The sequence below is a fragment of the Oxyura jamaicensis genome, chromosome Z (genome assembly GCF_011077185.1).
Source record: "Oxyura jamaicensis isolate SHBP4307 breed ruddy duck chromosome Z, BPBGC_Ojam_1.0, whole genome shotgun sequence".
NCBI lineage: Eukaryota > Metazoa > Chordata > Aves > Anseriformes > Anatidae > Oxyura > Oxyura jamaicensis.
Window position 1 is genome coordinate 76,476,462 of NC_048926.1, and position 21,433 is coordinate 76,497,894.

Genomic DNA, 21,433 nt, shown 5'->3' on the forward strand with positions numbered 1-21,433 from the left:
GGAAGGAAGGAAGGAAGGAAGGAAGGAAGGAAGGAAGGAAGGAAGGATGGACGGAAGGAAGAAGGGATGGAAGGAAGGAGGGACGGAAGGACGGATGGAAGGACGGATGGAAGGACGGACGGAAGGACAGACAGACGGAAGGACAGACAGACGGAAGGACAGACAGACGGAAGGACAGACAGACGGAAGGAAAGATATTATGAAAGATTTTCTCTTTAATAATAACAAAGACAATATGCAAAAAAAGTTGTGCAAGGTATGTAGCAAATACAGATGGAGTCTAAATTCACTGGCTTGTTTTCCTGATTTTCTTTGTTTGTTTATTTTTCCAAAGCTAAAAATAACCAGTTATTATGGATAGCTTATTTAATGACAATCCTAGGAGGTCTTTAAATCTAATAAGAATAAAGTTCTACCACATTCAAAGAAGATAAAAGGTCCATTGAGGTAGAGGTCAACTATTTTCATATAGATAAATTTACATGCTTTCAACTAGCCAAACTGATGCTGTTTGTACAGTGAACTCACACTGGAGTGATCAGCTGTTTTATGCTGCTAGAGGGCATGCCAGGATGGTTTTGTCTTGCTGCCAGCTAACATCCTGATGGCCACCATCTCGGGACATCAGGCTACTGATGCAGATCCTTCCTACTGTGAGATTAACCTTACTGCTTATAACAGATGAAGGATGTTAGTATGGACTAATATATTTTCATTTTTGTACAAAGACTAAAGTAAATTTTATCTAATAAATTAGATTATTTTTTAAAAACTTATTCTGGTCTGCATTGCCCAAATGCATGAAACAGCAATAAAAGCCAACACTGCATAAACCTACAGATGAGATGAAAGATGAGTGCAGGGGCACACAAAGAGCAGGATACATTCCATCCATTATGTATATCCATTATGCCCATTGTAAATATACACTTGTAAATAAAGTACACTTTAATCATTACGATTTTAGAATGAAACTTCAACACAACTTAGACTTGGAGTTATTTATCCTAATCATTACTAAGTTGTTTTATTGCAATCTGACACACTCATACTCTTATCTCACCTCTTGAAAGTTTAACTTTTACCATAAGGTTTCCTAAATTAGTATTTTCTGTCTGATTAGGAAATGACACTCTATAATATCAGATATGAACAATTTGACACCCATATCTGACAAAAGTCTTTAAAACAAGGCATTGTTTTGTACAGTAGCCAGACACTCATTAAAATGTGGTAACTTTCCTTAGAGCAGAGATTGGAATATACTCAGCTAAAGACAAATGACACCTCTTTGCCCTTCCTATCCAATTAATTTCCTTATTTTGGGTTTGAGGCAGAAGGAAACAGGAAGGAGTGGTGGTACTGGAGAAGATGAGCTGGGGTTGGCATACTTCAAAGGCAGATGGCTACAGTAGGCTAGAAGATGTGTATTGGGAGGTAGAACCTAGATCTTGTATCCAATAACCTGGTGCTCTATCACTAAATGGTCATGGTAAAAAAGATAGAAAATCTGCTTTTTGCCATTGTGTTCAAAATATACCATTTCTCCAGTGCTTACTGCTGACTAACTTGGGGGTTTGTCCTCAATAAAAGAGATGTAGTAACTCTTGGGCATGTCAGGGCTGGGATGTCACCCTTTGTTCATGTGCTTTTCAGGACCTTTGTAGTGATGGGACAAGGAGTAATGGCTTTAAACCAAAAGAGGATCGATTTAGATTAGCTATAAAGAAGAAATTCTTTGCTCTGAGGCCCAGGCCCAGGCTGCCCAGAGAAGCTGTGGATACCCCATCCCTGGTAGTGCCCAAGGCCAGGCTGTATGGGGCTTTGGGCAACCTGATCTAGTGGGAGGTGTCCCTGCCCATGGCAGGGGGGTTGGAACTAGACGATCTTTCACGTGCCTTCCTACCCAAACCATCCTATTGTTCTACAATTCTATGTAGATGTCTACCTGAGCAACCTCATACTGCTCATTAGCCCATTTGTGAATTTAGCACTTAGCTCTGGGCAGTGTCAAAAACCATGTAACTGTTACTTCAAAGGCACAATGTTATGTGGCACCAGAACAGGTACCAAATGTGTAGTGCAATTAATATTTTAAAGATTTTACACTGGCTCTGACCGTATTACATTGGCAAAAGATATCAATATGCCATAAAATGCTGGGAAATCCCAGTATATCACTGGGAACAAGATGCACAGTAATTTGTCTGGACAATCTTGAAGGCTGGTGGAGGTATGTACTTGGGATGTGAGGAGCCTGTCAGAAGAATGTTACTGCCTTATGCCACGAATGAAGTAAAATGCTTTTTCCTTCTGCTTACTTCTGTCTTCACTCAAAATTGAGTATTAGGTAACTTAACCTGTATACATGACCAATTTTCTTTATCTCCTAATTTGTAAAGAACAGTGTATGTTCTTATTAAGAACCAATTATGTGGGGTGAAAAACAATCTAAAAGGAATATTGTGCTGGCATGAAAACTGTGCAGGGCCAGGGCCTTTATGTACCCAGAAATGGAAGATATTAGCAGACTCCAACTAGGAAAGAAAAAAATGAATATAAAGAAGTAAGCTCAGCCCATGATATCTATTTGGCTGCAACCAACAGTGAACCAGTCTTATTGAGAAGATTAAGTAAACAACCATCATAATGTTCAACAGCCTGCAGTGAAAGATTCACATACCTCACCGATTTAATGGGTCTTGCTTTTGATATTTTTTTCTTCTTCTTCTTCTTCTTTTTTTTTTTTTTTTTTTTTTCCCTCACCTCCCTCTCATTTTTTTCCCCTAACTACCATATGCCTGATACACACATGCTGGTAAGTATAAGGGTAATGGGGACAGGGAGACATCTTCAAGCAACTCGTGGTTTATGGCTGAGAACTGTACGGTGCATTGGGGAAAAAGGCCAAATGCTGATTTACCTTCATTGAATCTCATAAAATTCATCTGAATTTCATAAGAGTAAATGAAAGATGATTTTTTTTCTGTCTTTTTTCAATCCATTTCACCATTTTTTCTAATGGTTTGTACTGTATTGTTTACAAGAATATTGCTGAGGGAAGTGGCTACTACAGTCTACATATAAGAGTTGTCTTAGCAGGATATACAGAAATGTATTTCATATAATTATAAAGCTGGAGAAAAGACAAAACCATTGTCTCTGTAAAATTATTTTAAGATTTTCCCTGTTGTAAGAAGATTTTTATCTGCTTGCTAATATAAAATGTCCCAAAGTTCTGTAAAATGGCTTTTAGGGGAATACTTAATATAATTTTGCCCAAGTCTACTGCAAAAACACGTAGCAATTTCTGTAAAACTACAGGACCAAATTAAAAACATATGGAGTCCTTCATACTGTGTTTGGTCAGGGGTTATTTTTTTTTTTCTCCTGCTTCCCCTTGCACCAGGCTCACTGGGAGCTGAATATGCTGGAGGCTAGTGTAAGTTATAAAAGTTCTAATGTTCTTCTAATTTATGATAGCTGCTAGAGGCTGTCAGGCCCAGGTCCCCAGAGTACAATGAATCCCACTTCTCAGACTTGCTGCTATCACTGATATCACAATACCCACAGTATGAGGAGGAAAAGCAGGTATTCCTTAACACCACGCAAATCTAAATTTAGGTATAATTCAGGCGTTACTTACCTTCCAAATTCAGAGCGACCACTGCCGTGTCATCCTCTAATCCTTCAATCACCTCGCACTTATATCTTCCATAATCCTCCAGCATTATGTTTATGATTATGAGGGAGGCATCATTTTCACTGCTTTCTCTCAGAAACACTCTGCCCTGGTACTTTCCGTAGCTCTTTCTGTGCTGTCCCATTGCAACAAAGACGTCCACTTCTTTGAGGTAATCTGAGGTGAGTTTGGTCCACTTGACACGGATTTTGTGGGTTCCTGAGCCAGCTATTGATGTGTGTTCGTGGTAAAATTTACATGGCAGTGTGACATTGCCACCCCGCTGCGAGAAGATTTTGGCTTGTTCTGCTACCACAAGTAGACGGGGTCCATTTTCTTCTAGGATTCAAGCAGAAAACCAAAAAAGAGAATGAGTCTGCATTCGACCTTGTGCAGAATGGATACGACCATTAGCTATCATTTTGCAATCATTTTGTACCTGTACAGCAGTAAGGCATGCCAATTAGTTACATACAATTATTTACATAGTCACACATATACAAGCTAGTAACAGGCATTGAGGTGAGATTCAATAGCAATCTACAGCTTTACTTCCCATACTGTGTATGTGGGGAAGTGAAATATGTGTGCAGAGTGGCCAAAATGGTTTGCAGCACTGTCCCGTGTCGGCAGAGACCATCCTACATAATCCATAGTCATAATGACAGAGGTGCAGTGATATATTGGTAGGGTTGTATAGTTGGTGTTTGAATGCTATCATCCGAAAACTGCTCGATGCAAGCATCCTATATTTCCCCGTGGTTTGTTCCAGAGCTGTCAATCAACACTGCCCTTCATAACTCAGTTTTTATATGCAAACTGAGCTTACTCAGGCAAAGCCTCTAATGATATGGGATGCAGCAAATCATTCTCACAGAACAGGAAAAGTGTTACAGTATCAAACAGCATTGTCTATAAGGACACAGAAAGTGTCAGTGTAATTTAAAATGGCCTGTTTTCTTTATGTATTTTATTCTAGCCTTCGAGCTCCTCTGCTGATACACTTCTGCTAACGTCAGAAAGTCCAATTTATCTTCAAAATAGTAAAATCCTGTCCTTTCCTGCCCTCTTTCCTGATCATCTCAATCTTTTTTCCCCATCTTTTTTTTTACCTATCTCCTTCAAACTTGTCGCCATTTTATCTTTGATGGTTTGATCTGACTTTTCACACCGACCCATATTTAGCTGACAGGCTCCTGTCCTCCTTACCAGATTCCCTGCTCCCTTTTTTCTCTAGTAGGTCACTACTGCTGATGCTGCTCTGTGTTTAGGACAGTCAGCTGGACCAGGTGCTCGCTTCCAGCCTTGTCTCTCTGGGGCTTCCTTGACAGGCTGTGTTGCCTTGGGAAAGCCCTGAAAAGCACAGATTTGGTGGTGGCAGCCAGCACATGTAGCCAAATGCTAGAATATTTCCTTCTTTCAGTAACTCTTGCCTCTCCTTTCATATCAAATTGATGTAGCAAAGATCAGTGCTTCTGTAGATATTGCTGTCCTATGGCAGTAGAGACAGCGACTGAAGTTAGCAATGAATCACCAGCACTTGGCTCACTAAAAAAGAATTACTGACCTCACATAACTGATTACAAAGAATCACAGAATCACAGAATCATTAAGGTTGGAAAAGACCTCCAAGACCATCTGGTCCAACCATCCCCCTACCACCAATGTCAACCACTAAACCATGTCCCTAAGCACCACATCTAACCTTTCCTTGAACACCCTCAGGGACAGTGACCCCACCACTTCCCTGGCGAACCCGTCCCAGTGCCTGACTGCTCCTTCTGAGAAGAAATGTCTCATAATTTCCAACCTAAACCTCCCCTGGTGCTACTTGAGGCCATTCCCTCTAGTCCTATCACTGATTGCAAAGGCAAGCCAGTCGAGCATGAACCTGCATCTGCATAAGAAAAGAAGCTATCCTGAATGTGTAGTTCTCTGACAGGATATGCTGTGTCAAGAGCATCACTGTTACCTGCACAGGATAGGCTAGCCAGAGAGAAGGTTCCTCCAGAATGAACAAGCTCAGTTGCTGCAAGCTGGGTTAGTAAGATAGGAGACTCTCCTAGCTAGTGAAACTGCTAACTCCACACCGCCCCATGCAAGTGGTCTTCTTGTCCTTCGTGCTGGGCAGGGGCACAGGGTGCTCTGGCAATAAGAGGGCAGCATCTGAGGAGAGAGGTGGCCTCAGGCAGGGCACGATGGGAAGAACTGCCAGGCCTGTTTTCATGGGAAGAGGAGAAGGAAGAATGGGAAGGCAGCCAGGATGGCTTCTCTGTTGCTTTCTCCGTTTCCATCAGGGACAAAGAAGTCCCACAGAGTTCTGTCTACCTTGGGAGGAGGAATGTTATGCTTTTGGGTGGTTATTGCCGAGAAACCTGAATCAGAGCTCAGCTATGCTGTGTCTTTAACACTGAAACAGGCAAGCTAATAAATATTAGCAGAAAAGACAGGGAGGAGAGTCTGACTCAGGTTGTTAATGCTCACTCTTTCTAACAACAGCTTGCCTGTGCCAGTGAGGGCTGGAGACTTGCCCGGAGCACTGTCACCTCTGTCTCAGGTGCCAGCATCCCTGCGCGACCCCATGTCCCTCCTGGCTGCCACCTGCCTCCCCTGAGGCCCTTTACTCAGGGCGTGCCTGAGGTTGTGTTCCAGTAAAAGGCAGGGATGGAGGGGACGGGAGGCTGGGGGCTGAGGGGAAGGCTCCGGCTTCTTCTCAGGCTGGAGCACTCCCTGGGCCCTGATGTGTTGTGACACGGTGACCTGCTGGTGGGAGATGGGGTGAACGCTGCGCTTAAAAAGAATAATTCTTCCCCAGAACTACTTTCTTCAGAAGTACCGTCAAAGAAGTCATGAGGTGAATGGCCGAACAACTGTAAACTCTGCAAACTGCAGATAATGCCTCGCTAAAGTGTTGCCTCCAATAGGACAGTCTGGGTCCTGTCTGGGGATGAGACAGACCAGATGCATGGCCACACAAGAGCCTCAGACACCACTTCAGAATGCACTAGCCTTGCTGCCCCTCAGTGGTGCCAAACCAAGGAGGTAAACACCAGAGGAGAAAAGGTATCTGCTGTAGCCTCTGTTCTGCTCTCCCTCTCCTATGTCTGACTGCTATGCCACTAACAGTGCTCTTCCTATCGTCCTTACCCTGTACATGCCTTGCCTTGACTGGTGCAGTGTGGTTCCCAGTTCAGGGACAGCAAATGGACTTGCTCTCACATTGCTACCACCCTCAATTTGGTTTCACTGGCTGGCTTATTGTCTTTTTTGTCTTTTTTTGTTTGTTTTGTGTTTTTTGTTTTTTTTTTTTTAGTTTATTTATTTTTTTTCTTTTCTTTTAACTGGCTTTTGCAGTCAGGAGTAATGGCAAGCCAGGTTTGGAAGGAACACAGTGTGGGGCAGGGAGGATGAGTCAGGCTGCAGCCCATGGCAAACAGCTTTATTCACTTTATACATCAAAACTGTCCAGAATCTCATGCTGACCCTGTTACAGAACTTGATTATTCCCATATTTTAATGGAATAACTTACAGAGCAGCAATGAAGGGAAAAGGTACATTTTTTTTTTTAGAATAAAAATAATCTTGTTGGCATTTTTCTTTGCCCTTAGAAGTCTTCATAGATGTGTGTTGTCAGTTAAAAATCATGTATTGCTTAGATGTTCCATATTGTTAGCAAAACCATTAAGTTAATATTACTGTGCCATGCTAGCTTAAATAAACATAGAGTTGTTTCTTGCTTTCTTGTACTGGTATCTGGGACTTCAGCATAACTCTCGTGCTAAAGTATCCTTACTCTTTCTATAGAAGTAACATGTCTTGTTATTGTACTATGCTTGTTTAAAAGTTAAAAATATTTTCTGTGATAAAAATAATTCCTTATAATTTTGCTTTTCCTCTGATCTCACTTATTCACACTGAATAATACATGGGAGAAAATAAGTTAAAGGGGCTGTATTAACTCAAGTTTAAGTTTCTAGGAATTCTAGCATTGGAAAAAAAAAAAAAAAAAAAAAAAAAACAGCAGTGAAATAACAGACTTTGTCTCTTCTGAACTACTGCCATCTTATACCTTAAATATACTTTAAATGTGCATTTACTTCAGTATAGATAAAGAAATTGCAAGAAGATCTGGCTGCAGGCAGATGTTCTCTCATGTGGGACCTACCTCCTTGACTCACCTCCATAAACTTCCTGGCATTAAATCTATATTCAACCCTATGGCTACTGCCCAAATTTGGGGCTAGTTCTGATTCTGCACTGATAGCAGGCAAAGTAGCAGAATTTAGTCACCAAGCAGTTAGCATTGGTATGACCATGTTTCAGCCCTTGTTAGCCCCAAAAGAGGGAGAAGAAGATGAGTAGAGCAGAAATCATGGCACTGTCTTGAGTACCTCTTCTACTCGGAAGGAAATGTTCTTGGGTTGGGTGGTGTGGCATTAAGACTGACAATACCAAAATATCACACAGAAACAGTGTGGAGATTCTGAATTACCTCTAAACGTTACGCATGGGAAATTACACTAATGTAGCACAGTGAAGGCAAATTAATAATTTAAATTGATGTTTAATATGAAACCTTCTGCTTCTGTAATAATTTTTTATGACACAAGTACCTACAATATATCAGTAATGTAACAGGCCTAGATGTAAGGTCTAATAAGCAGACCTGAATGAAACCTTTAATGAAACCAGATGCCAACAGAAGGTGAGGTTGTTCTGTGCTGACATTTCTATTACATGCTATTTCAATATGCCACACTATGAAGAGGAAAGAAAGCTGTGCTGATGTGAAAGCAGCTCAACTATAAGAGACTGCATGATGTATGTTGAGATAATCTAAATTATCCTAAATGGAAACAAAAGTATCAAGACATTTTAAAGAAAAATAATGCAATAACGTGGGATTTCAGTTTTTTGTTGTTGTTTGTTTGTTTTTTTGCTAAAGACTTGGTACCCTCTAAGGTATACACAGTTTATTATGGTGCTAGGGAGGAGAGTACACCTCACTTAAATACAGTTCTCTCATTTGCTTTTATCACACAAAAGCTAAAGTGCAAGGATGCTTGTATGCAAACAAACTAGCAGAGTACAAGGTGTAAAGCCTATTGAAAAGATGATTTGGCCAAGTAGTCTGGGATAATATCACAGCCTGACCAAAATCATGAAATGCACTACAAGCTTCAGGAAAGGACATAAAGTCACAGAAGAGATAAATTCAGCTTTAGATATTTCATAATTTTTACTCTTTGATAGTGGAATGAAACTACAAGAGGAAAGATATAACCAAAGGAAATGGGCCAGGAGAAAGAAGCAGAAAGTAAGACTGGTAAGGTAGGGGGAAAAACTGTCTAGCAGATGCAAAACTGGACTGAGGTCCTATTTCACTGTATTAACCAAGGAGGGGAAGAGGATTGGATGGCCTATTGCCATGAAAGGCTGAGAAAACAGAAACCCATGCTACTCATGAGAAGCAAGAAGAGGAGGGTTTCTGGCTGAAGAGGATCCTGAAGGACCTCCAGTCTTGGCTGATGTGTATCTGGACAACTAGTACTGCCATCTTCCTGCTTGGAATGGACCAACAAAGACTACGCAGATCACGTGTAGCTGCAAGGAATTTTTGAGGATATGCAGAGTGGAAATCAGTCAGCCTGGAACTTTCTTTATGGATGGACACTTGCTAATTCACTGATTACTAGTCCTCCATGACCGAGACACAAATTGTTGGTAAGAAAAACTCTAAGGGTAGAAACTAGGGGAAAACTTCAAGGGAAAACATGGTACCTATGCCTGCTGCACTGCTAAGCCTGAGAGACAACAGGAGTTTTTATACTAATGGAGGACAGTAAAATGGTGCAACTAGCCAGATCTTCTGGCTCCTGACACAGAATTGCTAAGGGAGCCAAAAGCATGTTGAAACAGCCGTTGGACCAGGAGATGGTATTAATCAGTGGCTCTTCAGGAATGCCAAGTGAAAGAAAGAGGTGATTAAGTGGCCGTCTGTATTAGTACACAGACCAAAAACATGTCAGGAAGGACTGTGAAAGATCTTACTGCAGCAGTGAATAAAGTCTTCTGAGCAGGCAGAAGTTCATTTTGGAGTGTGGAGTGACCACACAGCTGGAGGTAGAAGACAACAGAGAAATGACGCAAGTGCTAAACTAACATATCTTACGTTTTTAGTAAGGTTGTCTTTGATGTTCTGAAAGTAGGATATAGTTTTAAGTACATGAGTGCACTGACACAAAATAAGAATGTAAAGATGAAATCTGAGCTCAGAAAATATAGTCTGTTCAATGAGAAGCGTGGAAGAACTCACCATCTGAAGTACTGACATTACTACTGGCACTTGGTATGGCAAACCTGAAGGCAGAGGTATAAACTTGCCTATCACTTCAGTGCACTGTAGTGTAGCCTGTCACTGCACTACAAGAACAGTACCATATGTTTCTGCACAACAGCAACATAACATATACATATATGTAAGGAAGTAATTTAACTGTTAACAGGCCTATTAGTCTGTCTTCAACAGCAAATAGGACTTTAGGAAAATTTTTGAAGAAAAATTGTTGAAGAAGAAAGAGAATTAGAGTAAATCACTAGGAACATGGATAAAATGCAGCATATTCTGACCAAAGGGTGTCAGATTAACGTTATATCAATCATATAATAAAACTAAATATATAAAGCCAGGAAAATGTGATTCATTGATTGCTTGGATTTCAGGGAAGTGATTTGGGAAATATAGGAAATTAAGGTGGAGAACACAGGTGTTTGATATAAACTTTGCTAAATGTGTAAAAACTTGATACAGAGGAGACTGCAATTGCTTGGGTGTGGTGGTTTTACCGTGCTAGGCAGTTGAACACCACAACCGCTCTCTCACTCCCCCTCCTCAGATGAGGAGGGGAAGAAGTAAAGGAAAGAACAACTCACGGGTTGAGATAAGGATGATTTAATTAAAAAGGGGAAATATATATATATATATATAATTAAGGAAATATTATTATTAATTAAACAATTCAACTAAAGGGAAAAAAGGGAAAGGGGAAAAGGGAGGGGGGAAAGGGAATAACTAAACAAAACAAGTAAAGGCTATGTGGAAGTGCAGAGGAAAGAAATTACTCTCTACTTCCCACAAATGAGCGATGCTTGACCACGTCCTTGAAGCAGGGCCTCAACGCACGTAGCCAGTGTTCGGGAGGGGGACAGACGTTTCGCAACGAGAGCCCACCCCTCCCCTCTTCTTCCTTTTTCCACCTTTTATTGCTGAGTGTGACATCATATGGTATGGAATATCCCTTTGGTTGGTTTAGGTCAGCTGCCCTGCTGATGTTTCTTTCTCACTTTTTGCCCACCCCCTAGGAGGGTCAGAGAGAGTCCTGATGCTGTGCCAGCACTTCTCAGCAGCAGACACAACACTGGTGTGATACCACTGCTGTTCTAGCTACAAGTGCAGAGCGCAGCACTGTATGGGCTGCTGCAGGGAAAGTTAACATCCCAGCCAGACCCAGTACATTGGGTTAAAGCATAAATGATTGGCCTAGAAAAAAGCCAGTCAACTTTCTCCAGTACCATTTTTGAGACTCTTTAATACTTACAATGTTTTTACCTTATAAGGTAAATAAGTTAATTGGCACTATCGAATGATTAATGTTTTCACATGATGTATATAGCCTCATTGAAGGAAGGATAGGTATTTAGAACATGTGAAGATAGAAAAAGGGTGGACGAAATGACATAATTTAATACGGAATACAAAGTCTAGATTGTTGAGGCCTAATGTGAAGAATTATTGATATGAATCTTGCACTTGTTAATTGCAAGTGATAATGACGGACAACAACTGCTAAATATTGTCTACATGGTAGACTACCAATCTGCACTGCAGCATGGCCAGGAAGAGGGCAGAGTTGACCTCAGGTCTAACAACCAATGCATTGCTGTCAGAAAAGTAAAAAAAATGATGCTAGCCTAAGACCTTATCTGGAATGAAATCCTGACTGTGCACACTCAGGAAGTTTGGATTCAAACAACAAGCATATGGATGAACAACTAACATCAGGCAACTGGAGATTATACACTCAGGGATTAATTTGAAAAAGTTTATTCGCATGGTAGCTGTGAGGAGACATGTTGGTAAATCACTAATGTTTTAAAACAAACATCAAAGAAGAAAGATAGTTATTTGAAGATAAGGATATTAGGAGAAGCATAAGGTTGTTCAGGGTTGTGAGCAAGCATGTAGAATTGGAAGAATGTCTCTCATGTCAGAATAGGGTCTAAAACTGCCTTGCAGTGATAAGGTTTGAAACCCAGCTTGTTTAAAAATGAAAGTAACTTTATGAGATGTTAGATGCTGTAAAAAAATGGAATAGAAGACAGTTTAGCTCATTGCCTCAGGAGATCCCTTTTAGCTCTGTGTACTTGACTAAAGAACATTTATCTGCACCTTCTGTCACTCCAAAACATGCAATCCAAGAGGAGTTTAGCTCTGGATCCCTTGGATTTCACCTACTCAATACTATACTCCTTAATATAATACAAAATGCCTTTTGTATGAAGCTATAACATGTGTTCCACAGACTTCCCTGATTTGCAGCTCATTTCCAGGTGTAGATCATCTTGTGTGTTTATGCAGCACTGGGCAGAGTGAAATCCCTAGCCTGTTGTGATTCCACAATACAGAGAGGAGTGAAAAAATTAATAGTAGAAATATGAAGTTCTGAACAGTTTGATTCTTTTTGATTTGTGGTCTGTGTATTTCAGAGCCCAAATCAGCTGATCAGCAAATGTTATGGCAGAGCTTGATTTTAAGCATCATGTAGCTTTCCTTTAAGGAATGAGCTCTCAAGGTTCAGAAGAGTTCAGTTTTCATGGGTAGGGAGAATGCTCTATCTTGCAACTTTTTTCATCTGTGAACTATTTAGCACTTGCAAATTGCACTGTATACACCCTGAAGGACTAGTAATAAGCAACATGTATGAACTTGAAAATTAAACTAAAATATACTTCTGACTAAAAAACTTTAAGATACACAGATTAAGAAAAATTAATTTTGATTTGGTTTAATTATTTCCAATAATTTCTTCTCCCAACATGGTAAGTAAATTTCAGTGATAAGAAACTGTTTTACAAGGAAAGGTACACTATATATTTAGTTGACATGAGTGTCAAATTTGAGATTTACCCTGGGGAAGGAACATTTACCATCTCACAATAGTGATATTTCTTCATTTTGGTATACACATTCATTTGACCTTCATGCTGTAAGCTTCTTTAGAGGAAAACCAGCTATCTGTTATTCCTTATTTGACCTTGACAGTATGAGTGCCTGTTTCAGTAGGTGCAGCATGCCTTTGACTTCTGTGACTTACATGGGAACTTCTAAATGCTCAGGCTATCTCAGTATCCTTCTCTAACTTGGTAAATCATATTTACATACAAATTCAAATAAAATAATTTGCCAGCTGATGAGAGAAAGGAATCAAAACTGGGGGTAGGGGTGCGAGAATTTGTGCTGTGTTTCTTAATTTTGCAAGATTAATTTTAGTCATCCTCAATAAACATACAAATGAAGGCAGGAATATCCCTGTTAGTTCTGCCTGTCCTTACTGCATAAATCCTCGTTGTTTTCTTATACAGGATCACCCTCAAAGCTGGGACTGAAAAAACAGCTGCATTGTACTGCAGACTCAAATCCTGCCACAGCTATAAGGTCTAGGATTCAAACCAAACAGGATTATGCAGAAGGGCAGTAAAATACTTGGTGTGAATAAAAGGTATGAGAATGGACACATTTCTTTCTGGGTAAGCTACTTTTTTTTTTTTTTTTTTTTTTCTTGATGTTTAAATTGCCCACTTATGATCTCAGATGTGTTAAGCCTTTTTAAATAATAAACAGCAGTAATTTTATGTGATGTGAACAATTATGTATGGCAGTCTCTTAAAATGAAAAATATTCCACAATAAAGTAGTTATTTCAAATCACTGCAGTTGCTTATTACTTTAGGATGCATGCTTTTCTTCTTTATCTTAAAACAGGATGTCCTTTACTCAGTAATCTTTGCAAGGTTGTGACTAATTGCTGTTAAACAGCAACTTTCTTGTTATTGTGTTGGTTTTTTTTGTTTGTTTGATTTTTGTCTTTTTACTTTCCCTGTGAGTAATAATGAAACAGAACAAGAAGAATAAAGGTTCTGGTCACAGGTAGCAGTATTTTAAAGCATGCAGCAAAATTAAAAAAAAAAAAAAAAAAAAAAAAAGGATCATTAAACACGTCATTCTGTCTTCCTGAACAATCTGAAGATACTGGTTATTTTCTCATGTATTTCCTTACCTTGGATGTGAATAATTCTCTCATGCTCCCGGCTTGAGTTGTCAGGGTGAGGTTCAGCCCAGCAGATAGAAATCAGCACCAGAAAGAGGAGACTCATCATCTTTATAGTCAAAAGAATCTTCTTCACTGTAAGGGCAGCACATACAAAGAGGCTTGTGAATTTTTGGAAACCTTCACAGTGTTGGGCTGCACAACTTGTTACAGCAATGATCTTTTAAAGGATATGTAACATAGTTAACCCATTCAGCTCAAAAAGTTATAACATGTAGAAATTTCTTAGTCATGAAGACTGGACCTTTTTAACCAAAGACTGATTAAATTAAACTTGCAATTCATATTTAGCTCTGCTTATGCAGAAATACAACATGAAAGAAGAAAAGCACACACACACACACATATCCATAAACTAAACCCCTTGCAGCACCATACGTAAGCTGTACTGGTGTTTCAAAAAATGTTCTAGTGTGCTTTTGCATTTCCAGACCTACTCGAGCTCTGGTCCAGGAATACAGTTAAAACAACTGAAGCTATCCCTAGGTCTATATCCCAATATGATGCAATCTGCTGGTGGTAGATTTTTAAGGTAAAAACAATCTTCTCACAGGTTTTGGCATTTCAGACAAGACTGCAAATTAACATAGCAGTCAGGGTGATAAGTTTGCTTAAGCTAAGCAAGAAAGATGACAAAACATTTCTGAGGCTGATAGAAAGGTCTATTTTATTTCAGATCTACTTACCATTTTAAAAGATGCCTAATTACACAAATGATCGAAACCATGCACAAAGTAGGTTAGAGTTGTATATGCTACCACTGCAGCTGCCCTGATTGATTTTTCATTCATTTCTACCTAGAATGCTGACGCACTAACTTAGTGTGCCAGGTAGGGTCTCTGCAGTCAGCAGAGCTGAGCGCTGCAGGGAAAATCTCTGCCAGCCTCTGAGTAGTAATTAGGCAAATGAAGACCTGAAATAGAAAAGGAGGCATAACAGACAAGAAGTTTTATATGGAGGGCTCAGAGTGATGTGTGTTTTATAGCTGTAATCTTAATGACCCTTATTTTTTGAAATAAAGATAGTTATTTCCCAACTTTGCCTTTCAAGAGACTAGTATTTTTTCCCCAGTCTTCAAGTAGGGACAGCATTATTAATATGCTTTCTCTCTAATGCAGAGAAATGTAATCTTTTTTTTGCTGTGCCTCTCTCGTAGCTAGAAGCACATCAGAGTTGCGGGGTACTCTCAGTCAGAGCTGGGGGCTGCGCCCAAGGTTTCCAAGCAGCCCCAGTTTCTAAGTAGATGCCAGCACCTACAAGCTTCAAATCTAGATCTAAATATTGGAACCTGGACAGCCTCTGCTACCATATGAAATGCAGAAATGCTATTGCCTTTTATTCTAACAGCACATGCAAGTTACTTGCCTGCCCTTCCATTTCTTCAAGCGAGTTTGAGTGGGAGCTCAGTGCCCGTTCTGCATCCCTTACAGTGGAGTGCCTAGAGGCAGGACAAGTGATTGCTGCATGCTGCTTTCCAGGTGGTCCAGCTCAGAAACTCCGGGCTCCCCAGCCACTCCCTCTTTCCTGGAAAGCCTGTCAGCCCGATGACCTCCATTCGGGAGAGCAAGGGCAGATGTGGCTCCCCCTGTAGCACACCAGCCCAAGCTGATCCACACCCCACACTGGGCACATTTGCTCTAAAATGTGGAAATAATGCAGGTCTGGAGCATTTTTACTCATTTATTTTTGGCTGTTGACTAACAACTGACGATTCTTTTTCATTGGTTGGTGAGGGTTTTGTTGATTTGGAAATAGTCTGGGTAACAAAGGAGTTTTGATTTTGGAGAGCCCATGCAGAGCCTATGGGGGTGTGCCCGTCCCAGTACGCAGCATGGAGCTTAGGCTGGATGCAAAAGCTCCTGGACCCTGCAAGGGCTCTGCAGACCTGCCTGGGGAGCGCCTTATCAGCTCATTAAAGGTCTGCCTCTATCGTCATAAACTTGCTCTTTTCCATGGCACCAGTGAAACAGAACAGCCAAATAACCAGGGGACTGGTAGTAGAACCATATTTTGGGGGGACAGCATTCCCATTTCTCCTAAACTATGCATGCGCAGGGACTAGGGCTCCATCGTGGAATAAAGACACACCTCCTGGTTACACAGAGAACTCCACATGTGACCCCCTTATTCATCAAGGTCACCTTAATGCAATGGGGAAAAGCCCTCCACTTAGCTGGAGTTTCCGTGAGATGCTGATCTGCAGTAGAACTTTGTTCAGGGTCAGTCTGTTGCACTGAAGGTGCCATATACAGCTTTTTGAGATATTTCTGTTTCCTTCAAATAGAGACAAATATTACTCCGTGCTCAAAAGTTTCTGTGACAGCATCACAGAAGGAGGATGAGAGACATATCAATGCTGGACTCCAGATATCTGCTGTTTCCTTAGCTTTGTGGATGCAGCTGAACAATTTCATGGGTCAGAGGCCATGGATGTGGTACAAAATCATCCTCTGGGGTACATGGAAATGGTGGTACCTTGGCCTTGTGAATAGACTAAGTTTACAGTGTCTGGGCTTCATAATAGCCAAAGACTGAAAGGGCAGCCTGATGTGTTCATGGAGGGGCAAGCACACGCAGTTTGTGTGTGTGTTTGTCTGTGCTTCCTTTCACTCTGGTGAAGCTCATCTGTGCTGCTCAGGGGCATCTCTCTCTGAAATGCCTCAGACTGCACAAAACCAGCAAGAACTTCCAGACTGCCTCACGGGGGAGCAAATGCTTGGCCCACCTTTTCTAAAATTTACCTATTGTGTATTTCCCAAAATCACTGAATGCTTTATGCTTCAGGTCGATCAACGCAAACTTTTAGCTAGACAGAAGCATCCTGTCTGTTCCAGCAACCCTTCCAGTGTCACCTATGGTGTCTCCAGTCGGGAACACCCTGAACTCGTACCACGTTCCTCCTGGCACCCCCCGCAATGGGAGACGCGGCACACGGCCAAGGCTATGCAAAGCTTCTTCACCAGGCCAGGAATTGAAGCCCCAGTGTTTTGTAGGTTATCCAAAAAGCAATTAGCCAAAGAAATTTACATCCTCAGCTCTAGCCAAAATAACAGCAGTCAGGCTCCTTTTCTGCTACAGCTTTGAAGACCTCAGGGGAAAAAATGATAGGTGTGGATGTTTTTGCATTAAAATTAATAAAGTCTTGGCTGGAAGACAGTGAGTTTTCAGTAAAAAGTGGTAATGATTAGTCATATTCAAGAAATTTGCACTGGTTTCAATTACTGCATCTTTCTGCATCAATCTGCTGTCTCCCTAGACAGGGACAGAAGGAGGCTGAATAGCAGTTTGTAGAGGGAGAACACAAAGCTTAGGGCAGTGGTCAAGATGACTGTGCATTCAGCTTCTAAGTTCTCTAAACCTGTCCATTCTTAGATACAATTTGAAACTCTCATACTAAACCTCATTTTGTTATGCTTATGGAACCATAATTCATCTACCACAGGCAAATCTAAAAGGTGATAGAGCACCAATGTTTGCATTTTAATGTAATATGCTGAAAATCAGCAGAATGCCTTCAAGTAATAAAACTGTGTAAGAAGCATTTCACCGAAGAATGGAAGAGTGAAAAATGCAAATAAAGGCACATATCAATCTCTGTTTTTAATAAAAAAACGTATTTCCTATTTACTACTACAACTACTTTTTAGCTGCAGAACGAGAGCATCCACAATATTTGGCCAAAGGTCCACATTGCTCAATATGCTCTCCTTGACAGTAGTTAAAGGCCATGGGAATACCTGTGTTTACAGGAGTTAATTTTTATCTTTTATTAAGACATGATGAAGTCCTATATCAAGTGGTTGTGCCCCTGAGAGGAAAGACCTGTTGAAACCTGAATTCACAATGGCTCATGAGCATATGGTAATATGACCATCAGCTCCTCTGATTCAGCTGCAGACATGGTCACTCTGGTAAGATTGGTGCTTGAATAAGATTTGACTTAACTCGTGCAAAGAACTGGCTGCTTTTTGGGAAATGCCCCAGAATGCTGCTTTGGATCATGCAGGACTGCAACTGCCTCACTGCTACCTAGACATCCCCAAGAACCACAGAGAAGGGTACTGCAGCAAGATACAATGCCATCTACTCAAGTGCATAGCTCTACAGTGCAAAGAAGGTTTAGGAAGAGAGGCAGATGACGTAAGATACCTTGCAGAAGAAGGAAGTGAGTTACCAGTGCCCAAGGACAGAGAAAACATCTAACTCCTAGGACAGACACAGGGGCCTTCTTCATTAACAGCTCTGTCTTGCTGCAGATTTCTTAGTATTTTATACAGTGAAAACCAGCAAGCAAATACAGCATTCAATGGCATATAAAACTGGTAACAGAATTAGTAAAAGCAGTCTAAATAATAATCCCCGAATAAATGGACTATTCACAACTGCGCACAAACCTATTGTATGATATTAGCCACTACAGGCTCCCTTGCTTTGCAGACCTGTTCCATCTGAGCCATAAGAATAGGATTCAGCTGTGGATTATGTTTGTCTGTATGTAAAATTTCACTTAGGAGTCCAAACAACTAATATTGTTAATTAACAACTAATAGTGTATATCTAGCCAATGACATCAGCAAATGGGCAGATGGGTGCTGATCTGCAAGCAAGGTACAGGCACAATTCATTCAGTCTAGGATGCAGCGCTCAGGACTTAAAGGGACTCAGAGGTGCCTAAAGTGCAGCTCTGTCTCAGCATCTCCTTACAGGAGGGGGCTGTGATTGCCTCTCATGATTAGCATTTCTTCTGGCTAGATCTAGACAGCCTTCCACTCAGCATGGCAAACAAGACTTTAGAAAGCCAGTACTCATCTCCCCATGACTGCGCAGTGTCAGCTTTCTGACTCACCTTGGTAGCTCCAACACATTTATTTTAGATCTCCGGATACCATGTGAGCATCTGAAGTAGGCAATAGCAACACCTAGACTTTTATAAGTACTCACAATCTCCTTCAAAGAACTTCCATTCTCCAAAGGCAATGGTAGAATACTCAGTCCCAGCTACAGACTAAGACCTCAGTTAGAAAAGTCAAATTAAAATCCACTTCTAGCCTTGATATGCCCTTACACTTTTGTCTAAATTCCAGTTTTCACTTAAATTACTGAGAAGAAAGGTTCTTCTCAGACCAAAAGTCCCCCAGGCTGACGGAACTAAGGCAAGACATATTCAGCAGATTGCTCTCCAAGTTAAACTGTTCACACAAAGGAAATTTCACTGATGCCATGGCAAAAGGAAACAAAATTAACAGTGTAACAATGATAACATTTATACGCTCTATTATCATGACTTAGAGCAAGCTTTCCATGACCTCCTCCCATGCTACTTCATTAGTTAAGGCAATTTAGAAATTTGTGAGACTGTCTAAGTCTTGGGGCCATCTAAAGTGCCAGACGGTCAATGTTTGGATAACAGGTTGTCATAGTAGTTCCCTAACCATAGGCAGAACACTTCAGTGGAAAAGCAGCATGACCATTCAAAGACATCTGGAATACCCTAGAGTCTATTAATTCCCTGAGAAGAATGCTGATAAATTGCTTGCAAGGAGAAAGAAAATATCTTTGCAGTCTTTGAAGTGTCTGCCTTGTATTAGAAATTAAATATATTCCAGATACACAGAGCAATAATGGTAACAATACTTTGGGCATTATTCAGGGCATAGCCAAGGTCATGTGGTGACTAGAAGTTAGAAAATTCAGTACTCTAGGCTTAATTCAAGCACAGATAAGGCCAATATACTGCACTGAAGATCTGTCATTGATGGAATTCTGGTTGTTCACTGCTTTGAGTAGGTTTCTTATTCTTTACAATAGGGTATATAAAAATGCCCCGAGTTCAGGAGTCTGGATCTTTTTACTTAAAGTAAAGGTGATGGCATGTTCTTTGATAACATAGTGCAATGTCACAGAAAGATGTCTGCTTTTTGCTTTGTAAAGTGAATTCACTTGTTTGCAGCCCTTTTCTTTAGAGAAAGTTGCTACTGCAATCTCCACATACCAGTGGTTCTCAAAGAATTTATGCCATCCAGCTGAACAGCTGGTTCTCCAGCTAGATTGTGCTTGTATACTGACATATTTTGGTCAAAATGCCTCTTTCGGCCTTAACCAAGCACGCAGGTTGCTGAAGGTCAGTAAGAGAACTTGATCTCTCCCTCTTACTTTTCTTGACCCTTGGTCATATTTACAAAGCTAGCTTTCATCAGTCCCTCACTGCTTCCATGGGTATCTTCCTATTATCTACACCTCTTCAAGATGTTTCTTTTGTTGCAGGTGTACTTCCTGGTAGCCTGAATAACTTGTGCAAGGCCATTTAATTTGGGAAGTTCTGACAGAGATTTGTTAGCATCTCTATTTAGGCTTATATTTTTTGCTTTGGAAGTATAATGAAAATTATTGGAACAGTAAACCAGAAAACAGTCCATATAATGACAGTACCTTGAGATATATACAAGTCGGTGAGATCCTTTTTTTTTTTTTTTTTTTAACCTGAGGGAGGTACATCTCTATTCTGACTGTCCCATGTTTAATTTGATGAAGTTCTCATTCTTTTTTCCCAGGTAAGCTGACTGTCCCAGCAATATAAAAATGAAAATTAAAAACATGAACAGTGCCTTTGCATCTTTGCAGGATCCTGCTGCGTGAGAAAACAGATGCACTGCAGACTTAATTACCAGTGCCAGCCTGCTGTAGGAAATTACCATCACGGCACCATTCTTGGCATGGATCCTGGTGCAAAGCATAAAATAAGACCTTTTGTCCAGCCAACCAAGATCGCTTGGTCCTGTCCTCCCTCTTCCCTGTGGCCCAAAAACTGCTCTGTCTACATTTTCAAGGTCATTGTGAATGACTTTAACAAGCCACTCAGTTTGCTAAGGAAATAGTGACAGTGATACAACGCCCTGCACATTTTTAAAAATTGTTGTTAGATGTTGGTAGAGGAAGTCCCCACAAAATCACTGCTTCTCAGAAGATAAACAATTTACTTTTACAACAGCACTGTCTCCATCAAACATCTGCTTCTTACTGCAAGGATACATATGTGTTTCCCTTGGATATTGTCACAAAGACAGCCATGGGTGCAGCCAGATCAAACCCATATGGGGATCAGTTGTAAAAGCACAATTCTTTCAACAATTTTTTAATTGAATTAATCAGTGTTCAATGGCAAAACATACTTTCTACTGAGATCAGTTATTCTGTGGAGGAGTAAAGTCTAGAGGTTAGGGCACGAGTTCAGACTCTGGGGGACACAAGTTCAGCTCTGCCCTCTCCAGCCCCTCCGGGGGGCCCTGGGGGGGCACAGAGGTGGCAGGGGGAGTTAGTTATCCTTTATCTGAGCCCCCTCTGTGACACCGCCTGACAGTATTTC

At 40.8% G+C, this 21,433-nt stretch overlaps 1 protein-coding gene across 5 annotated transcripts in view; it reads right to left on the reverse strand.

The window, feature by feature from the left end:
- HAPLN1 (hyaluronan and proteoglycan link protein 1) overlaps window positions 1-21,433 on the reverse strand; it is a 62,500-nt gene that overhangs the window by 18,651 nt on the left and 22,416 nt on the right. Inside the window, exons 1-3 of one of the 5 annotated variants that reach the window (XM_035310510.1) lie at window positions 15,436-15,630; window positions 14,020-14,145; window positions 3,647-4,021 (exon numbers count right to left, since the gene is read on the reverse strand). In XM_035310510.1, coding sequence (XP_035166401.1) covers window positions 3,647-4,021; window positions 14,020-14,119 — 475 coding nt within the window. In that variant the 5' untranslated portion in view covers window positions 14,120-14,145; window positions 15,436-15,630. Of the gene's footprint in view, window positions 1-3,646; window positions 4,022-14,019; window positions 14,146-14,503; window positions 14,508-14,756; window positions 14,820-15,435; window positions 15,631-21,433 lie in introns of those variants that run through there. The other 4 variants (XM_035310512.1, XM_035310513.1, XM_035310511.1 and 1 more) reach the window with 4 other exon arrangements.